General features: G+C 41.3%; 1 protein-coding gene across 8 annotated transcripts in view; it reads left to right on the top strand.

Moving 5' to 3' along the window:
• NUMB (NUMB endocytic adaptor protein) overlaps window positions 1-20,090 on the top strand; it is a 141,807-nt gene that overhangs the window by 117,952 nt on the left and 3,765 nt on the right. For 5 of the 8 annotated variants that reach the window (XM_056133686.1, XM_056133692.1, XM_056133685.1 and 2 more), the window contains 5 exons: window positions 4,540-4,614; window positions 7,923-8,063; window positions 9,496-9,700; window positions 14,755-15,048; window positions 17,227-17,376. In XM_056133686.1, the coding sequence (XP_055989661.1) occupies window positions 4,540-4,614; window positions 7,923-8,063; window positions 9,496-9,700; window positions 14,755-15,048; window positions 17,227-17,376 (865 nt within the window). The remainder of the gene's footprint in view (window positions 1-4,539; window positions 4,615-7,922; window positions 8,064-9,495; window positions 9,701-14,754; window positions 15,049-17,226; window positions 17,377-20,090) is intronic. The other 3 variants (XM_056133688.1, XM_056133690.1, XM_056133691.1) reach the window with 2 other exon arrangements.

The raw sequence follows: 20,090 nt of genomic DNA on the forward strand, positions 1-20,090 counted from the left end.
ACTCAGGGCTTTCTATACTCCTGACTCTGTGCACAGGGATTGCTACTCGCAATGCTCTGAGGATCCCGTGCCAGGGATCAAAATGGGTCAGCATGTGCAAGTACTTGCTGTACTACCTTTCTGGACCCTAGAAAATCTTTTTAAAAGAGAGTATGGCAGGAGAGTAGGAGTAGGGGCAGGGCTGAAGAGATAATGTAGCAGGTAAGGCACTTTCCTGAAGCACATGACTAACCTGGGTTCAATCCCCAGCATTCTATAGGCCTCTGAGCCTGCCAGGAGTGATTCCTTAGTGCCAAGCATATGTCTGTGTATGTGTGTGTGTATGTATGTGTGTGTATGTATGTGTGTGTATATATATGTGTGTGTATGTATATGTATATATATGTGTATATATATATATACATATATATATATTTGAGAATTAGGGATCAGAGTGATAGTAAAGTGGGTAGGGTGCTTGCCTTGCACATGGCTAACCTGAGTTCAATTCTCAGTAGAGCATATCATCCCCCAAGCCTGCCAGGAGTGATTTCTAAGTGCAGATCCAGGAATAATCCCTGAGCACTACCAGATGTAGTCTCCTCATAAAAGAGTATTAGTACTTAATAATGCATACTTCTTAATTTTTATTTACTTTTCAACCCATCCTAGTCTATTTCCACCTCTGTATTATTCAGGGTCCTGTAGAGAAACAGACTACTATGATTGATTTATGTGGTTGTAGGGCTAACCAGCAGACTGAAAACGCAGGCAGACTTTCTTCTGGGTGAAAACTCCGGGAGAAACAGATTTTCACTAGCATCCATCAAATGATTGGATTAGATCTACTGTCTTGTTATAGGTGATCTCCTTTATAGAAAGTTAATTGATTTTAAATGTTATTCTTACCCACAAAGAACTTCGGGCTGGAGCGATAGCACAGCGGTAAGGCGTTCACCTTACAAGCGGCCAACATGGCCGACTCAAGTTCAATTCCTCCGCCCCTCTCGGAGAGCCTGGCAAGCTACCGAGAGTATCTTGCCCGCAGGGCAGAGCCTAGCAAGCTCCCCATGACGTATTCGATATGCCAAACACAGTAACAACAAGTCTCATGATGGAGATGTTACTGGGCCTGCTCGAGCAAATTGATGAACAACGGGAGGACCGTGTCTACCGTGTCTACAAAGAACTTCACAGCAACATCTAGACTGGTGTTTGAACAAGCAACTGAGCCAGCCACAGGCTAGCCAATATGAAATTAATCATCACAGTCTCTTTACACTATCTACCTTCATTTTTATTGCTAAATCCAAATAGATGGGGCTGCAGTGATAGTATAGCATGTAGGGTGTCTGCCTGACACACGGCTGACCCAGGTTTGATCCCTGGCATCCCATTTGGTCCCCCAAGCACATCCAGGAGTAATTCCTGAATGCAGAACCTGAGCATCGCCTGTTGTGACCCAAGAAGCCTAGTTAATAATTAATGGATCAATCCAAATGGACACTTCACATCTTTGTTTACTTGACCACTTTACAGCATTTGATATCTTACTTGTTTTAGTTTTCTCTTGCTAGAGACCTTAGACATTGGGCATTTCTTTTTTTTTTATTTATTTAGAGAATACTGTATTAGTTTCTGTAATCAAACCCACGTAGATAAGACCTTACATATTTAATACAGTGCGTTTTTACCCCTGTACAAATGGAAAGAGAGAGAGATGTTCCCCGTTTCTAGACCAATATGGCTGTGAATTTCTGTACAATGGCAACCCGAGACGGTAGACTGGGATACTTTTTTCCAAAGTTGACGGCACAGCTCAAGTTTCCAAAAATTCAAATTATATATATATGTATATATTTATATTTATATAAAAAAGACCGATAGCAGGAAGTCACGCATCAATAGCAGAAACAGCGTTTCCAAGTTCTGCAGTCATCTGAACAAATTAAGAGACATCAGCACACTCCATTTTAAAAAAAAAGGGAAAAAAAAGAAAAAAAAACAAAACCCCAGAAAACAGCAAAGTCCCGTCACTGTGGTGGTACCTGGCACCATTTTTTTTTTTTTTTTTTTTTGTCTATCAGCATCTCGACCATCATCTGCAAAGGAAACATTCTAGAATAACGTCATTACAAAGAGCTCTGATACAGCACGGTGACGACACGGGGCGGGGGGGGTGGGGAGGGGACGCGCAGGCCCATGGGACACTTGATGGGGGTGGACGGCACGGCCTGCGGCCAGGGTTCCCAGGCATTACTGGAGATGTGATTCCACGCGCCCGGGGAACGTGCCCCACGCAACAGGGCGGCTCGCCGCGCCTGTCAGCTAAAAATCATTGGTGTTTTTCGACATTGGGCATTTCATGACCCTAATCCTTCCTCATTCTGACTCACTGGCTATTTTCCTTCTTATTTCTAGGACTTATACAACTTCTCTCACTTCTTTAATTATTGATATTTGCTCCTCTTCTTAGTCATACTAATACCTTCATGATTGATGTCTTAAATCTAAAATTCCATTGTAGAATTTTTTATCAATCCTGAGACCTATGTATCCCATTATTCACTTTGGTGCTGCATAAACATCTCAAACTTTGCCTGTCTAAAACTGAAATTTTATTCTTCCCTTTTCAAACTTGATTTTGTATCTCTTCCACCCTCATCTATTCCACCAGTAATAGAAATCAGGAGCCAGAGAGAAATGCAGAACTTCTCCCTTATGCTTACCTTTTAAGACTTCCTCATCTACATTCTTATCTCAACCAAGAGAACTCAACCTCCACATTGTCTCCCTTGTAACATTGTATTTTTCCTGCCTCTTTGCAGTCTCTTTCCAAACCCTCAGCAGTACTGTTGGTCTGTCTAATGGTTTTTAAATTCGTGTAGTGGTTCCTGGTTGTCCATCCAATTAAGAATTCATAGCAGATATACAAGTCCTTCTTGCTCGACCTCTCCCACTTTTGATCTTCCACCGCGCCTCGTTGCCCAACTGGATTTTTAGGCCATAACAAAATATAGAGTCATACTTGCTATATTGTTGGGTTTTATGTCCTCTACTTTCTTTCTGCTGCCATGCCCGCTACCTTCATTAGTTTGCCTCCCTGTCCACCTCGATGCCTCTAGGAAAATTATTTTGTACCCTGTTAGATCTTCTCTTTTGAATAACAAAGTTCACAAAATGTATTTGACCATGCCTTCTTTCTAACATTAGTAGACATTTCACTTCTACTATGGCACTTGCTGTGTATTATTTTTTACCTGTCACCTTTCAATGCATTATGAACTCCTAGGTCTCAACTATGTGCCAGTGGTGGAGATGATGGTGCAGAGTGGATTGTACACAATTTGTCTAAATAAGGCTGTGCATTTCATGTAGGGGAGTGCTGGGCTTTTGGACACCAGAGAGAACAGTAGACATTTCTTTATCCTCCTCTCTCCCTTTTAAAGACTGCTGCTATAATTTTTAGTACCAATTTCTTTTGATCTTTTTAATGATGACATATTCTGATACCTGTTCTCAGCCTTCACTATGCTTTTGTTTTGTTTTGCTTTGCTTGATCTTTGGATAATTCTTTTTTTGTAAAGGAAGCTGTTATTGTTACAAACTCCCCCTGACTCGTTTTCAGTCCATCACAAGATAAAATCAAACATTAGCTTATTCTCACATGATTCTGTTTTCCAAAAGAAACCTTCTGTAGGAATACATGTTGCAATTATTATTTTTCAACAATTTTTAATCCTCCTTGTCCCCAAAATGTCTCTCTGCATTTAATGTCAAATTAAGGATTAAACCAATTTTGTGTTAATTCTGGAAAAATAATGATTAACGTTTTTGTAATAGAAGAATGAAGGAATGAAATGACAGTTCAATGGGTAGAGTGCTTGCCTTTCGGGTGGCTGACCCAGGTTCAATCACGGTCATTTACATTATGGTCCCCTAATCCTTGTTGGGAGTGATTCCTGAGCACAGAGCCAGGAGTAATCCTTGAGCACCACCAAAATATTGCCCCAAAATCCAAAAGATAAAATTATGAAGACTTCTTGGGTCTTTAATGTGAAAATTCCAGATGGCCAGCTTCCTACTATCTGCTGCTCATTGGGTCAAAGGATAGTGGAATGGTTAGCATCTTAATTCAGACATGTTACTCTCTACCCTAAATACACTCATAGAAGCTACTTGTGGTGTAACTCCTTATGTACTAAATATTTATCTGACTCTTGGTTTTTCAGTTGATCTTCTAAGTGGGTGAAGAATCTAGTTATGAATTCTTTGCCCTGTATGGAATGTGATATCTTGGTTTTGAATCCATCTGCCCCTCTCCTCAATTTATTGTTTTGCATTGTGTTTCTCAATGGCTTTGGCTTGTTTTTTCCTGAATGTACCTGCAGTTTGGTTTGAGTATCTCGCTTTGGGTGTCCCTACTGAACTTGAACAACCATCTGTACTTGTGTTTAGGGAAGCAGAAATCAATATTTCCTATGGAAAATGACCTGTTTTTAATATTATGTGTGTGTATCTCTTTCCCCCACCCTCTTTTTTTAAAATTTCTCTTCAAAGACTGGAAAGAAAGCAGTAAAGGCAGTTCTTTGGGTATCTGCAGATGGACTCAGAGTTGTGGATGAAAAAACTAAGGTAAAATTTTTGTAAATTTAAATGTTACTGTTCTTATACTTTAAAAAAAATTCCTTATAAATCAGATATAATCCAATTAAGCTCTTACAGTCACTCTATCTCCACTTGTCCAAATTAAAGTATTCTAAAAGATTAATGCTCAGGAAACCAATTTAGTTACTCATTTACCTATAAAAAAAATAGAATTTTCTCAACATTTTGCTCTACATGACACTGCATGTTTAGCGTATTAAGCGTTTGCATTTAGTGCTAAGATCTGACTTCTATTTTTGTTCTTACATGTTTAAATGGTTTAGCCCCACATATTTGATATAAAAGATGATGGATCTTTTGCCAGTTAAAAATTAGAAACATAGATTATGAACAATATACAATATATGACATTTCTTCAGGTTCTGTAATATATTGTATTTTATTTTTTTAAAAAAATGGTATTTGGGGCCATACTCAGCAGTATGGGTCTTGGAGCTCTGGATTTGACAGTCATTCCTGCCAACACTTCAAATCCAAGTCTCCCGTATAAGATGAATGCACTCAGAACATTGAGCTTTCTCTCCAATCTCAAAATACTCTATTTTTAAGAGTTGAACTTATAAACCTGCAATTTAGGACAAAGTGCATGCCATAGTTTGCATGCAGTTCCATCCCTGATCCTACACAGACACACACACACACGTGCGCGCGCACACACACACAATTAGATCCAGAGAGCAAGTACAGGAGGTAAAAGCACTTACATTACAGTGCTGCAGTGCCCACAGCCTTGGTCTAAATTCTCAGCACTGCCTATAATGCCCTCAAGCTCCACAAGGGATTCCTTCTAAGCACAGCCTGTTATAGCCCCTATATACTTGGGTATGTATCCCCAAACACAATCCTCACCATATCAAAAAATTGGTACCTGCTGTTTAGTGGAAAATTCTATTTAAGTGAACTTTCTCTTTTTTCTTTTTCTTTTCTTTTTGGTTTTGGCACCACATCACACCTTGCAGTGCCCAGTGCTTAGTCCTGGTTATGCGCTCAGGGATCACCCCTGGTTGGGAGAAGGAGATGATGTGGTGCAGATTTGCTGTATCCAAGACAGATGCCCTATCACTCCGGCCCATATTCAAAATCTTAAGTACTGGTAATTAATTCACTTACGGATATTTATATAGATATCCACACAATATATAAAGTCATAGGGGCAGTGTGCATTTACGAAAAAAGTGACCGTACAGAGATAGTACAAAAGCCTCCGAGAGAGAGAGAGAGAGAGAGAGAGACAGACAGAAAGAGGGAGAGAGAGAAAGAGAGAGGGAGAGGAGAGAGGTATTTAATCATTCAAGTTTCCCAAGAGACCTAAACTATGAATCAGTTTTAATAAGGTAATTTTTCATAGTTAATTGTAAAGGAGAAAAAAGTCTGGCAGGTATTAAAGAGCAATTATGATGGATAACTTGCCTGATAAGAGTTTTTGGTTTAGGGATTTTTGGAGCTACATCGGCAGTGCTCAAGGTTCCATACTCAAAGGTTATTCTAGCAGGCTCACAGTAACCATATGCAGTGCTGGGGAACTATCTGGGGTCCCCTGTATGCAAGGCAAAATGCTTTAATTAACCCCTGTATTATCTCTCTTCCATATAAATAAAACTTTTTTTAAGTTTAAGGGAAGTAGTAATCTTAAATGTATATTTCTATTTGAAACAATCTTTTTAATTGCCTTCTTTTTCTTTTCTTTTTTTTTTTTTTCTTTTTGGGTCATACCCAGCGATGCACAGGGGTTGCTCCTGGCTCTTCACTCAGGAATTACCCCTGGCGGTGCTCAGGGAGCCATATGGGAATCGAACCCGGGTGAGCCACATGCAAGACAAACACCCTGCCTGCTGTGCTATTGCTCCGGCCCCCTAATTACCTATTTTTTTTTAATTGTATCATTTTTGTTAGTGTTTTGGATAAAATTCATTGTGAATGGAGGGTTTTGTTTTATAATATGGTTGGAAAGTGATGTTGCCCTCTGGTGGCTCCATCTAGCACTGACATTATTTCGTTTAGTTCTGTGTTAAACAATAGTCGTTGGTGCCTTGTCTCCCTTGGAACAGTCATGAGTGGAGAAAAAAATATTGCCAAAAATTGTCATGTAACCTATATTAAAAAAATACAGAGTTTTTGTTTTTAAATAAAAAAGGGAGAGTCACTTTACTAAAGAATAAATTAATAGTAATCACCTGTAATAATATCATGATGAGCCACCAAGAACTGCAAAATTCATTTTTGACACAAAATATTTTAAATATGTAAGTTTGTGGACCAATAGAAATTTCTATAAGGATTCTATATAAATATATTTTGCCTGATTTTGTATTGTGGCACTTAATAACCCTTCCATAACCTCTGGGAGTTCTAGGCCACTGAAGTATCTTAAAAAAGAGCCTCAGAACTTCTAAGTTTTCAAGAACACTTGGTATTTTGTGTGCCTTTCAGTAAATGTTGGATCAAGAAAGTCATACTTAAGATTAAAAAATGATCAGAGACCAGAGCAGTAGTACAGCAGGTAGGGCCTTGCAAATGGCTGATTTGGATTCAATCCCCAGCACCCCATGTAGTCCCCTGAGCTTTGTCTGGAGAGATTCCTGAGCGCAGAATCAGAAGTAAGACTTGGGCACTGCCGAGTGAGGCCCCAAAACAAAAAAATTAAATGATCATTAAGTTAATATATAGAATGTTCTGGGAAGGGTGTTACTAAATATCCAATGGAGACGTTACTGGGCCCGCTCGAGCAAATCGACGATCAACGGGAGGGCCTAAATATACATAATGGAGTAAATATATTGACAAGTTGAAAATGAACTCTACCACAATAACCTAGAATCAGGAAGAAAGTTTTATTTTTTTTTAATTTTTAATTTTTTTATTTTTTATTTTTTTATTTTTTTTGTAGGAGTACTGCTATTTATTCAGCCACTGATTAGCTGATTGAATTGGGCATCAACTCCACCTTAATTTTTTTAATTTTATTTTTTTTCTTTTTATATTTATTTATTGAATCACTGTGGGAAAAGTTACTAGGCTTTCAGGTTTAAGTCTCGGTCATACAATGATCAAACACCTTTCCCTTCAAGGAAGAAAGTTTTAGAACTTGCACTTGAGATGAGGGAGGCAACAGAGCAGAGTGCCCCTGGGGCTCTCTCCCCTAGTTCGCACGTGCCATAATCAAGCTGATAGACCAGAATCCGGCTTTGCCTTTGTGTTATGTTGTGAATATCATGTGTCTTTGAGAAGCTTGAATGACCTAATTCCTCTGTTCCTTTGTGCTTTCCCTTTTCCAGGACCTCATCGTTGACCAGACAATAGAAAAGGTTTCCTTCTGTGCTCCAGATAGGAACTTTGATAGAGCTTTCTCTTACATATGCCGGGATGGCACCACTCGACGCTGGATCTGCCATTGCTTCATGGCTGTCAAGGACACGGTAAGTCCCTACCGTGGATTTCACCAGGTCTAATTTGGTTAGCTATGCCTCTTCCTTGTCGACTCAGTTTCTGCTGCATATTGTTGCTTTGATTGTGGTTCCAGAGATGATGTACTTCCAGGCATGAGCTCCACCGCTGAGGTTCATTCCTGACCTTCCTATGCTTTTCTCAAGCTTATACTGTTACAGCATTTGGAAGTTCTTAAAGTAGCTTGCTTTGGTTCTTTCACTCTTTCAGTTCAAGTCATCCACACTCTTATTGTGGCCCTGCAGCTCCCAGAGGGGGCTGACTGGCAAATAAGATCCAGTGAAATAATTTGTTCAGAACCGTATGGAGGAACAGCTGCCTGCATTGTATGATTTTTATTTTGAAAGTGCCACAGAAGAGTCCCTGTTCTCAAATGTCTCTTCTTGTTAATGATTCTATATCACCTGATGTTTTTATTCTATAGTAGGAAAATGGATTAGAACAGCATTTCCTGGGCAAGAAAGATAGTATAGTTTTTAAGACATATGCCTAGCATGCACCTGATCATGGTTCACTTTTGATACCTGGCACCATCTGGTTCCCAGACATCTCAAGGTTCAGTCTTGGAGGTCCCCAAACACTGTTGAAGTGCCTTTGGTAATCCCCAGCACTGCAGGACCTATGAATATCATATCCTTGGGCCCTCACATTGAACTCCCAGTTGGCAGAGAATTGCCTAGAATGACCCCCCACACAATCCCCCCCTCCCGGCACTAAGTAAAAAATAATAAAATGATCAAAATATATAAAATCAATATTTCCCGAAGTAGGCACCACCACCACTCACTGCCAAGGATGCTGGGAAGATGTGGGGATGGAGGGGTAATAGTAATCTTTTTTTTTTTTTTAAGCCACATCCAGCAATGCTCAGGGGTTAGTCCTGGCTCTTTCTCAGGAATCACTCCTGGCGGTGCTCAGGGACCATCTGGGTTGCTGGGGATCAAACCTGGCTCTGCCGTATGCAAGGCAAACACTACCCATTGTACTATCTCTCCAGCCCCAGTGGTGCTAGTATCTTTCAGGTACAGTTTAGAGACAGTGAACAAATGTTTTTTGTTTTTGTTTTTGTTTTTTCCTGGAAAGAGTACACTTTAGCCCGTGCTTGTCACAGTGACAAAGCATAAGCATTATGTAAGGTAACTCATTTACATTAATTTGTCATCTGCACTGCACTGTAGCGCTGCACTGTCCTCCCATTGTTCATCGGTGTTTGGCATATCGAGTATATCACTGGGAGCTTGCCAGGCTTTGCTGTGCGGGCAGATCATCAGTATATTAAAATCTAATTTTAACCTAGAATTCCTAACATTGTACCTTGTGTAAAAATGAACTTGTGATCCATGTTAATTTGCAGTGATTATGCCATAACCCTAAAAAGGTGTTTTAAACTCCTGTTCTATACAGGGTGAAAGATTGAGCCATGCAGTGGGCTGTGCCTTTGCAGCCTGTCTAGAACGTAAGCAGAAGCGCGAGAAGGAATGTGGAGTGACTGCTACTTTTGATGCCAGTCGAACAACTTTTACCAGAGAAGGATCCTTCCGTGTCACAACAGCCACCGAGCAAGCAGAAAGAGAAGAGATTATGAAACAACTCCAGGATGCCAAGAAAGGTAAATCCTGTTCTACCACAACCTTGTGTTGATTTTATGTTGGTTTTCCTGACAGGTTAATATTCCAGAGTTATCAAGGGCAAGTTTTCCCACAGAGAGAATTATCAGCAACAAAGAGAACTATCAGCATCCTTCTTTTTTTTTTTCTTACTTTTTTCGACTTTATTATTCTTTTCATAACATCAGACTGAGTGCAGTTGATGAAACTATGAAAATGCACAAATTCATTGTTGAAAATGCACAAATTCAGTGTTTTAAAACAAAATTGAGAAGTTCTATATGCAATAACATCTTTAGTTCTGATGCATCTGGTATCTGTGAGAAGTAAATGCCTTCGTCTTGAAGGAAGAAGTACAGTCCCAGGGTTGGCCTGCAGAGGTTTGCTGACTGATGCTTAGTGCAGGTATAGACAGATATTTCAGTGAGATGCTGTGCTTACTAGACATCACAGGGGTTTTTGTGTGGTATTTGTTTTTGATGCTTTAATTTCAAAAATGTCTAGATTTTGAAATGCTATCACCTGGTTTGTGATTTTGCAGAATGTGAGTTTTTCCAGGTACATAAGGTAGCATAGCAAAAATGCCTGTATAAACACTCAAATTACTCAGGAGTCTGTTTTTTGGAACTGGATGGACATATTTTAGAACTAAGTTATAGCGTTTGAGGAAATTTTTTTGTATTCTTATATATGCTAGAGTTAAAATCAATAGGGAATATTTTAGAATTAAGCAGTTGAGTCAAAATAAAAATTAATATAACTGCTAAATTTCTACTATATCTTTTTAATTCCAAGACAGCCATTTTTTTCTCTAGAGATTTTATTTTATTTATTTTACTTTCAATTTCTTTTTTTAACCTTTACTGAATCACTGCTCGAGTCACTGAATCACTGTGAGATAGACCATTATAAAGCTGTTCATGATTGGATTTCAGTCATACAGTATTCCAACACCCATCCCTCCACCTGTGTGCATTTCCCATCACCAGTATCTCCAGATTCCCTCCCATAGCCCCCCCACCCCCTCCTACCTCTGGCAGGCACTTTTGCGCACGCTCTCTCTCTCTCTCTCTATCTCTCTCCCCCCCTCCTCTCCCTCTCCCTCTCTCCCTCTCTCCCTCTCTCCCTCTCTCCTCCCCCCACCTTTTGGGCATTGTGGTTCTCAATATTGATACTGAAAGGTTATCAAGAATATTCCTTACTTCCTTTTTTTTTTCTTTTTGGGTCACACCCAGCGATGCACAGGGGTTACTCCTGGCTCATGCACTCAGGAATTACTCCTGCCGGTGCTCGAGGGACCATATGGGATGCTGGGAATCGAACTCGGTTTGGCAGTGTGCAGGGCAAACTCCCTACCCGCTGTGCTATCGCTCCAGCACCCCCCTTACCTACTTTTAATCCTCAGATGTTGTCCAGTGTGATCATTCCCAGCTATTTTTGTCATAGTGGTCTCTTCTCCATCTACCCTCAGCCCCACACAGACTTATGATTAGTTTCAACCATTTCCTTCAAACCCCCATTTTCCCAGGCCATTGCTCTTCTAATATATATATATTATACCACAAATGGGCTGGAGCGATAGCGCAGCGGGTAGGGCGTTTGTCTTGCACACAGCCAACATGGCCGACCCGAGTTGGATTTCCTCCGCCCCTCTCGGAGAGCCCGGCAAGCTACCGAGACTGTCTTGCCTGCCTGGCAAAGCCTGGCAAGCTACCTACCATATTGATGTATTCAATACACCAAACACAGTAACAAGTCTCATTGTTACTGGGTCCACTTGAGCAAATCGATGAACAACGGGAGGACAGTGACAGTGATACCACAAAAAAATGCAGTCATTCTATATCTGCCCCTTTCCTTTTGACTTATTTCACTCAGCATGATACTCTTCATGTCCGTCCATTTATAGGCAAATTTCATGACTTCATTTTTCCTGACAGCTGCATTGTATTGTCTCTTTATCACTTCATCGGTTCTTGGGCACTTGGGTTGTTTCCAGATTCTGGACAGCCATTTTTAGATAACACATTAATCTACTGACTAATACAACTCTAATTTCTTTTTTTTTTCTTTTTCTTTTTCTTTTTTTTTTTTTTTTTTTTTTGGTGGGGGGGGCACACCTGGCTTGGCTCTGTGCTCAAGGATCCCTTCTGGTAGGGCTCAGGAGACCGTAAGGGTTGCTGAGGATTGAATCTTGTTCAACCACATGCAAGGCAAGCACCCTACTCACTATATTATCTGTCTGGCCCCCAAAATGGAATGTTTTTATTCTTTGATATTCTAATATAAATGTTCATAGATAAAAAGAATCTGATCCCTGACACTGCATATGGTCCTTTGAGCACTGTCAGGAGAGACCTCTGAACACTGCTGAGTGTGGCTCAAAAACCCTTAGAGTAAAAGGATGAGAGGAATCATCATCAATAATTTAATTTTGGGTAATCATTTTTGTGCTTAAGAATTAGAGGTGGAAGCTAGAGAGATAGTGGTGAGTAGAGAGATTGCCTTGTTTGTACACAGAAGACTCAGGCTCAATCTCTGGCACCTCATATGATCCCTGAGCCCATCAGGAATGATCCCTGAGCACAAAGCCAGGAGTAAGGTCTGAGCAAGCAAGGTATACCCCCAAAACCAAAAAATTCATTTTAATTTTAAAAATATTTATAGTATGTGTTTTATAGATATATGTGTGTATATAACATTTACACATACATAAAATATACTTCAGAGAGTTCCAAATTGAAAACGTGTGCGTGTGTGTGTTTGGACCACACCCAGTGGTGTTCACTTCATCAGTGCTTGGGGGACAATGTAGTGTCAGGGTCAAAACCAAGCTTCCCACATGCAAAGCATGTACTCAGCCTGTTGAGCTATCTCCCCGCCTGGAAGCATATTCTTTAAAGGCATCAAATAATTTTTTTTACTACGTACAGCAACTGCCAGAGTGGTCAAAGCCTAACAACTACAGAGGATGGTGAAGGTTGTGGGGGTTGAGATTTTAGCACATTCACAGTTGGGTTCAGCTGGTACTTACGTGCAAACAGTTTCATGTTTCTGTTTAATTCCATTTAAAACTTTACTTCTTGGGACAGGGGAGAAGTTATAGGCGTTAAGGTGCTTGCGCCCAGTACCACATGGCCTCCTGTGCACTGCCAGGAACTGCCCCAAAGCACAGAGCCAGAAATAACAGCCTAGCATAGAGCTGGGTATAGTCCCTCCCCCAATACTTTTGTTTAACTTTTGTATGCTTTTTCTGGACCAGGGGAGTGAGGTTTGGCGGATGGCAAGATACCCTGGCAGTACTCATCCAAACACATCATTTGGTTCCATGCCATGGCCCAGTGATGTGGCTCTGCTGAGTGTCCCACATCCAAGAGTGCTTGGGGGTGAGGCGGGGTGCACATAGCACCAGGTTTCAAACTCAAGACCTTGTGTGTGCAAGGCATACATCCCTGGCTCTTGCTTCTGTATGTTTTTATTCCAATGAGCCTCAAATGCATATTGTCCATGATTTAAAGTCTTTGATTTATTCTTTATCTAATGAAACTTACCCTTGTTTAAATCTTTTCTGATGCTGTCACTTTTTTTAAGATTTATTTATTGAATCACTGTACAATAGACCCCTACAAAGCTGCTTATGATTAGGTTTCAGTCATACAGTGTTCCAACACCCAACCCTCCACCAGTGTCTGTGTCCCAGCACCAGTGTCCCCAATTTCCCACCCCCCCAGCCTGCTTCTTTGGCAGGCAGTTTTCCTCTCTCTCTCTCCCTTCCCCTCTCCCCCTTTCCCTCTCCCCCTCCCCCTCTCCCCCCTCCCTCTCTCCCTCCTTTATGTATTGTAGTTTGCTATACAGATACTGAGAGGTTATCTGGAATATCCCTTTACTTACTTTTAACACTCAATAATGCTACCGCTTTAAATAAATCAACAAACATTGAAAACCATGAACCATCATTTTTTTTAATGTAGACCAAAGCCACAAATGTTGATAGTTTTAGAGTTGAAATTGATTAGATAACAAAGCTTCAATGTTAAAATTGTTAAATATTTTTTAAAAATCAGTTTTTATGTGAAAATTGTTATATCATCACGGGGTTGTTCAGTCTTTCTCTAAGAATTTATTTACTTAAGCTGCGTGTTGCTAGTTGAGCCTTCTGGGTTACTGTTTTTGTTTGTTGAGGTTAGTTGGCTTCTGTGTTGCTTTCCCATCTAATTTGGTGTGCTCCTACTGGAACTTCAGTATGGAAGAACTAGGAGGTGTCACAGCTATGCTGTCCAGAGACTTCAGGATCTTGGTCTCGACCAATGAGTTGACATGGCAGCAGCTGTGAGAGGTGGGCCTGGCTGCTGGGGCTTCCAGAAGTCGGGGGCCTGAGGGGAAGCTACCCACCCCCCACTCCGAGAAGATACCAGAATTGTCAGCCTGGCACTAGGTACCTGAAATTATGTGCAATTTGGTATCTCTGCAGACAATAGAAGTAAAGCAATGGCAATGGCGTTGAGCCCTTGGCATGGCTGCAGAGTTGGGGTATGGGTAGAGTGTGGTTGTGGCTGCTGGGGCTTCAGTAGGACAGGTGCTCAGCCCACCCTCCTCCCTAGGGTGCCCCAGTTTTCAGCCCTGAGGACTGAATTTTAGCTGTTCAGCTTGTGTCTCCTTGGAGATTTAGTCATGGTTCGGTAGAGGGCCTGTGGGTGAGTCAGCATGGCAGTGGCTGAAAATACCATTTTTTTTAAACACCTCACATTCAGAGTTTGTAAGAAAACTTTTAAAATCTAATCCAAAGACTTAAGTTTTGAATCACTGCATGAAAATCTTAGATCTATGATTTTTAGACATACCATGTGAATAAGTAATAGGTATACACAGAATTAGTTAATAAATGTTTTACTTGCCTGAAAAATAGGAAATCTGAGACCTACTACTAATGTATCTTTTAAGAGTCATTGGAAAGGAGATGCTAAATGGACCTAGAGGATTTTTGAGTTCCTCAGCTGTGTGAGCTCAGATTATTTGAAGACATTGCTAAGGTCGTCTTTCTCTTGACTTTCTTGAGCTGAAGCAGATAAGACAGTTGTTGGTTCATCTATGACCCCAGGCAACACAGCTCCATCCCCGTCTTCTCCCACCTCTCCCACTTTGGATGCCACTGCCTCTCTGGAGATGAACAACCCTCATGCCATTCCTCGTCGGCATGCACCCATTGAACAGCTTGCTCGCCAAGGCTCTTTCCGAGGATTTCCTGCTCTTAGCCAGAAGATGTCACCCTTTAAACGCCAACTCTCCCTGCGCATCAATGAGTTGCCTTCCACTATGCAGAGGAAAACTGATTTCCCTATTAAAAATGCAGGTAATGCAGCATTTGACTGATTTACTTAAGTGCACTAGCACTGAAGGGTTATTATCACTTTCAGTGGAGACACTAATCCCATCACACTAGCTTCCTCTCTCTAAAGCTGATTGACAATTGTACCTTGCATCCATTTCCCACTGGGAAAAAACTAAGGTACGTGGGGGCGGGGGGTGGAGGGGTAATGACTCATTAATTTCTTTTCAGTAAATAGAATAAGAGCCATGATAGTAACTCCTAGCCTGAGCTACAGGATTTTGGTTTGTTTTCATTGAAGTGTACTGCCTCTTTGCAGCCTGCTTCCTAACATCAAGAGTCTTAAGTTTCCATTCTTACTCTGCCATTTAGAACTCAGCTGGAAATTAATTTAAAAGGTTTTGGAAATATCGTCAATTAAATAGCATACTGTCAGATGCACCCCACAAAATGGATAAGTGCTCATTGTCCTTGTTGCCGGTTAGTTCCATGGGGAGGAAACTCTAAACCCACGTCCTGTATTTATCTAAGATCTGTTCATGAGAGACAGTGGGCTTGCTAACACATATTCATTACCTTTCAGAATTGCCACACAGGCCTTTGTGTGGCCTCTGTATAACTGAGCCAACCCTGGTAGTTCTATCCGTATCCTAAGATCTGGAGCTACAGTGTCAGATCTGCTCTGCTTTTATAGGCCCTACTTTTCTTCTCTCTGAGACATGAGGAGCCAGTACTCTAACTGGTCTGAGGAAACTCTTTTTCAATAGGGCACTCTCACTGATTGTGGCAGAAGAACACAGAATTCCTTTGATGGCTGAAATAGAGCTGAAGAACATATGAACTAGATGTATACTGAGGCTCTTTTTTCCAGCTCTCAACCTAAACTGAAACTCCTGATGCTCAGATATCTCTATTTTTCCGTCTCCTGTAGAACAGATGGGGAGCAAAAACTATTCATCTCTTTACAATTGAGCAAACAAAGATTTGGCATACACATGAGCTTCCTCAGTGACAGGGATTTATATCCCAGCATCAGTGTGAAACACAGGGCCTGAATTGCACACTTCATTTGGGGTTCTGGGTTTTTTTGCGGACTTTAGGGGGTCACACTCAGTGGTGCGCCAGGGACCATGTGGTACCAGGATCCTTGGGCCAGAACAATAGTATAACAGGTAAAGTACTTGCCTTGCATTTGGCCAACCCGGGTTTGACACCATAAATGGACCGCTAAACACTGTCAGGAATGATCCCTGTGTGCACACAAGATGTGGCCCAAAACAAATAAAATTTAAATAGACTTCTTGAGCTGTAGAGATAGCTCAATAGCTGAAGCACATGTTTTGGGAGGCCCAGGTTAGATCCCCTGATACCTCATGGTCCCCTAAGCACTGAGTCAGAAATAGTTCCTAAAATATTCTGGGTATGCCCCTGACAAAAAGACTGAGCCTTTTGAGCCATATCTCTGCCCCTCAGTTCACTCAGTTCACATACAGAAATATGTATATATTTCATATTTTGGTATCTTAGAGAATTTTTCTTTAATACTTTGTTTTTAATTTAATGCCATCAAATGGATTGAGCAGGCAATGTGCCTCTTTTTTGTTGTTTGTTTTTGGGAGCCCGGGGGGACACAACCAGCAGTGGTCAGGGCTTACTCCTGGCTCTGAGCTCAGGGATCATTCCTGGTGGGTTCTTGGGTGCTGGGGGTCAAACATGGATTGGCCTTTATGCAAGGCAAGTGCCCTATCCACTGTACTATCACGTTAACCATGTCTCTGACTTTAATTCATTTTTTGTTACTTAATGGCTCCAGAATTTAACTCAAACCATAGCCCTGGGACCTGGTCAGAAAACAGATTGCAGATTACCTTCCAGAAAGATTGGGGTAAATGAATTATCTTGGCACCAAAAAAGAATATCAAGTTCTCAACAGTATCACCTAAGAGAGGAAATAAAGTAATGTCAAGATATATATACAAGGGAGGCAGATAGTCCCCAGAACAAGAATTGTTTATGTCATGCCCTCCCATCTGAAAGCCAGTGAAATCATGATCTTTGTTTTGAAGCTGTTTTTGTAGTCCTACCCGAGAGTGAATTGAAACTTCGTCAGTTTTAGGGATGCAGTATAAATTGCATAGTGCCGTGCTCTTATACTTCATGTTTACTCAGTTTATCGTGAGCCATTTCCTGTTTTTCTTGCAGTGCCAGAAGTGGAAGGGGAAGCAGAGAGTATCAGCTCCCTATGCTCGCAGATCACCAATGCCTTCAGCACACCCTCCGAGGACCCCTTCTCATCAGCCCCAATGACCAAACCAGTGACAGCGGTGGCCCCCCAGTCTCCTGCTTTCCAAGGTTGGTGCCCTCTTAGATCAGTTAATTTCTCAGTATGAGAATGTCTCATAGGCGTTCATCTACCTATAGGACAGAGTCTTTGTGCATTTTTGTTTCCCGAGTCTATCATTTTACATGTACCCACTCATCTTCCCTCCTATTCTTTTAGTATCTTCTTCAGTCCCACTTTATTTACCACTTGTCTGTCAAGGATTAGAGTTTCCATCCAGGTCCCTACAAGCCAGTCATCAGAGTTAGTTTCAGCATTGTTTCCTCAGCACTGTGTTTCTTCACCTGGGGTGATTTGCCCTCTCTGGAAAAATGGGCCATTTAGTGTCTGGAGACATTTTTACAACATAAGGTGTATCCGGTAACTGCTGTTGATACATTGACATCTGGGTAGAGATAGGGATGTTATTAAATGTTCTTCAAAGCATATCCTCCCAGCAGAGAACTACCTGGCTTATAGTAGCACGGTGCTAAGGTTAAGAAGGTCTGGCAAAGAGTATTATAAAGAGAAAGGCACTTCTTTGGACTCTAGCTCATTTCATCTTCTGTAGCAACTATCTTAAAATTTTGCCTTAGTGAAAGGGAAGAAAAATAACTGCCTCTGTAATATTGAAGAATAGTTAAAAGTTTGGCTGGGCTATTGAAGAATACCTACAAGTTGGGCTGGAGCGATAGCACAGTGGTTAGGCTGTTTTCCTTGCACACGGCCGACCCGGCTCCGATTCCTTCGTCCCTCTCGGAGAGCCCAGCAAGCTACCGAAAGTATCCCGCCTGTATGGCAGAGCCTGGCAGCTCCCCGTGGTGTATTCGATATGCCAAAAACAGTTACAAGAAGTCTCACAATGGAGATGTTACCAGTGCCCGCTCGAGCAAATCAGTGAACAACGGGAGGACAGTGCTACAGCTAAAAGTTGCTGTTTTCAGAGTTATGAGGATAACAGGTAATACTAAGTCAGAGATCAGCAGATTGTCTATATAACTTTTAAATCACTGACTTATAGAATGTGAACTCCTGTAATCATTGTTTCTCCATTTGTGGGAGAGCTCAGGAAAAAGTCTTGTTATAGAAACAATACCTGGCTCTTTGAAGGAAGCAGAAGGAAGTTCTTTCTCCAGGAAGTCTCATTTTGAAAATTAAGAAGCTTTTAGAGTCATATGTACCAATGACCACATGTCATCTAACAAATATATGCAAATACTAATACTAAATAAACCAGATTTATTAAGCATTTGACAGAGCATCTGCCACATCACAGTAAGGAGGCATGCATTTTCTCATCTCGTTTAATCCCCACAAAAACCTTGTTATGGTTGGCATCATTGATAAGCTGAGTAACGGTCAAAAAAGGTAGGTAAATTACATAAAATTACATGACCACAATTTAAAGTCAGGTGTTTTTTTAACTAGTACTTATTATTTTCTATGCCTATTTACTAGGCAGTGAGTATGCAAAACTGACTAGAATACTATCCTTTCCCTCTCTTTAGGGGGCTCCTAGTTTATGGCAAGCTAATTGCCTTGTTCACAGCCAACATGGCTGACCCGAGTTCGATTCCTCCGCCCCTCTCGGAGAGCCCGACAAGCTACCGAGAGTATCTCGCCCGCACGGCAGAGCCTGGCAAGCCACCCGTGATGTATTCGATATGCCAAACACAGTAACAACGAAGTCTCCAATGGAGACGTTACTGGGCCCGCTCGAGCAAATCAATGAACAACGGGAGGACGGACGGTGACCAATCTTTCAGATAAGCCTTGGGTAAATAGTTCCAGCACCAAAAACGTGGCTGCCCAGCCCTAACGAGGGAATGACTATTGTGCAAGGAGGGAAGGGTGCTGGTCTGTTCTGTGTAACTAAGGTAGAGAGCTGGACTGTGAAATAGAACCTAGGAATGGATGGCTAGACCCCCAAAGAGCAAGGCTTATATTTTAATAAAGATAGATGAGGAAATAACAGGTAGATACTTTGAGGTCTTATGAGCATTACCAAGGAGTGGAAGGTAAAGGTAAAGGCAAGGTAAAGGCCCTCCCGTTGATCATCGATTTGCTCGAGCGGGCCCAGTAACGTCTCCATTGGAGACTTTGTTGTTACTGTGTTTGGCATATTCGAATACTCTCGGTAGCTTGCCGGGCTCTCCGAGAGGGGCGGAGGAATCGAACTCGGGTCGGCCATGTTGGCTGCGTGCAAGGCAAACGCCCTACCGCTATGCTATCGCTCCAGGAATGGAAACCATGAAAAAAAGAAGAGGTGAGCCCCAGAAAAAACTCCCAGTGCTAGAGCATGCTTTGCATATAGAACCCCTGAGATTGATACCTGGCACCACCTGGTTCCCTGAGCGAAGGGAAGGAGGGAAGGGAAAGGAAGAAGAAGGGGAAGGAGAGGAAAGATTGATTTGTAGCACATTGCAGATTTTTTTTTTAAGCAAATGAAAATTCACATCAAATTTGATTGCTCATCTATAATACTGAAATACAGGGATAATGTCAGCCTGATAGGACTTTAGTGAGAATTAAATGAGATGATGCATGCTAAAACACTATTAATAAGATGCTTGGTGCATGACAAGGAATCAGATTAACTCTAACGGAGTTGTTTATTGTTGGTGTAATTTGTCGTTGGCATAATTTGGTCTTTTGGAAATGAGGAAAATGCTTTATGTCATTATGCGAAAGGCTAAGTTATATCAAAACAGTTAGATTTTTGCTGCCAGTAAGGCAAAGCAGTTCT

This window comes from Sorex fumeus, unplaced genomic scaffold (genome assembly GCF_029834395.1).
Source record: "Sorex fumeus unplaced genomic scaffold, SorFum_2.1 ptg000098l, whole genome shotgun sequence".
Lineage (NCBI taxonomy): Eukaryota > Metazoa > Chordata > Mammalia > Eulipotyphla > Soricidae > Sorex > Sorex fumeus.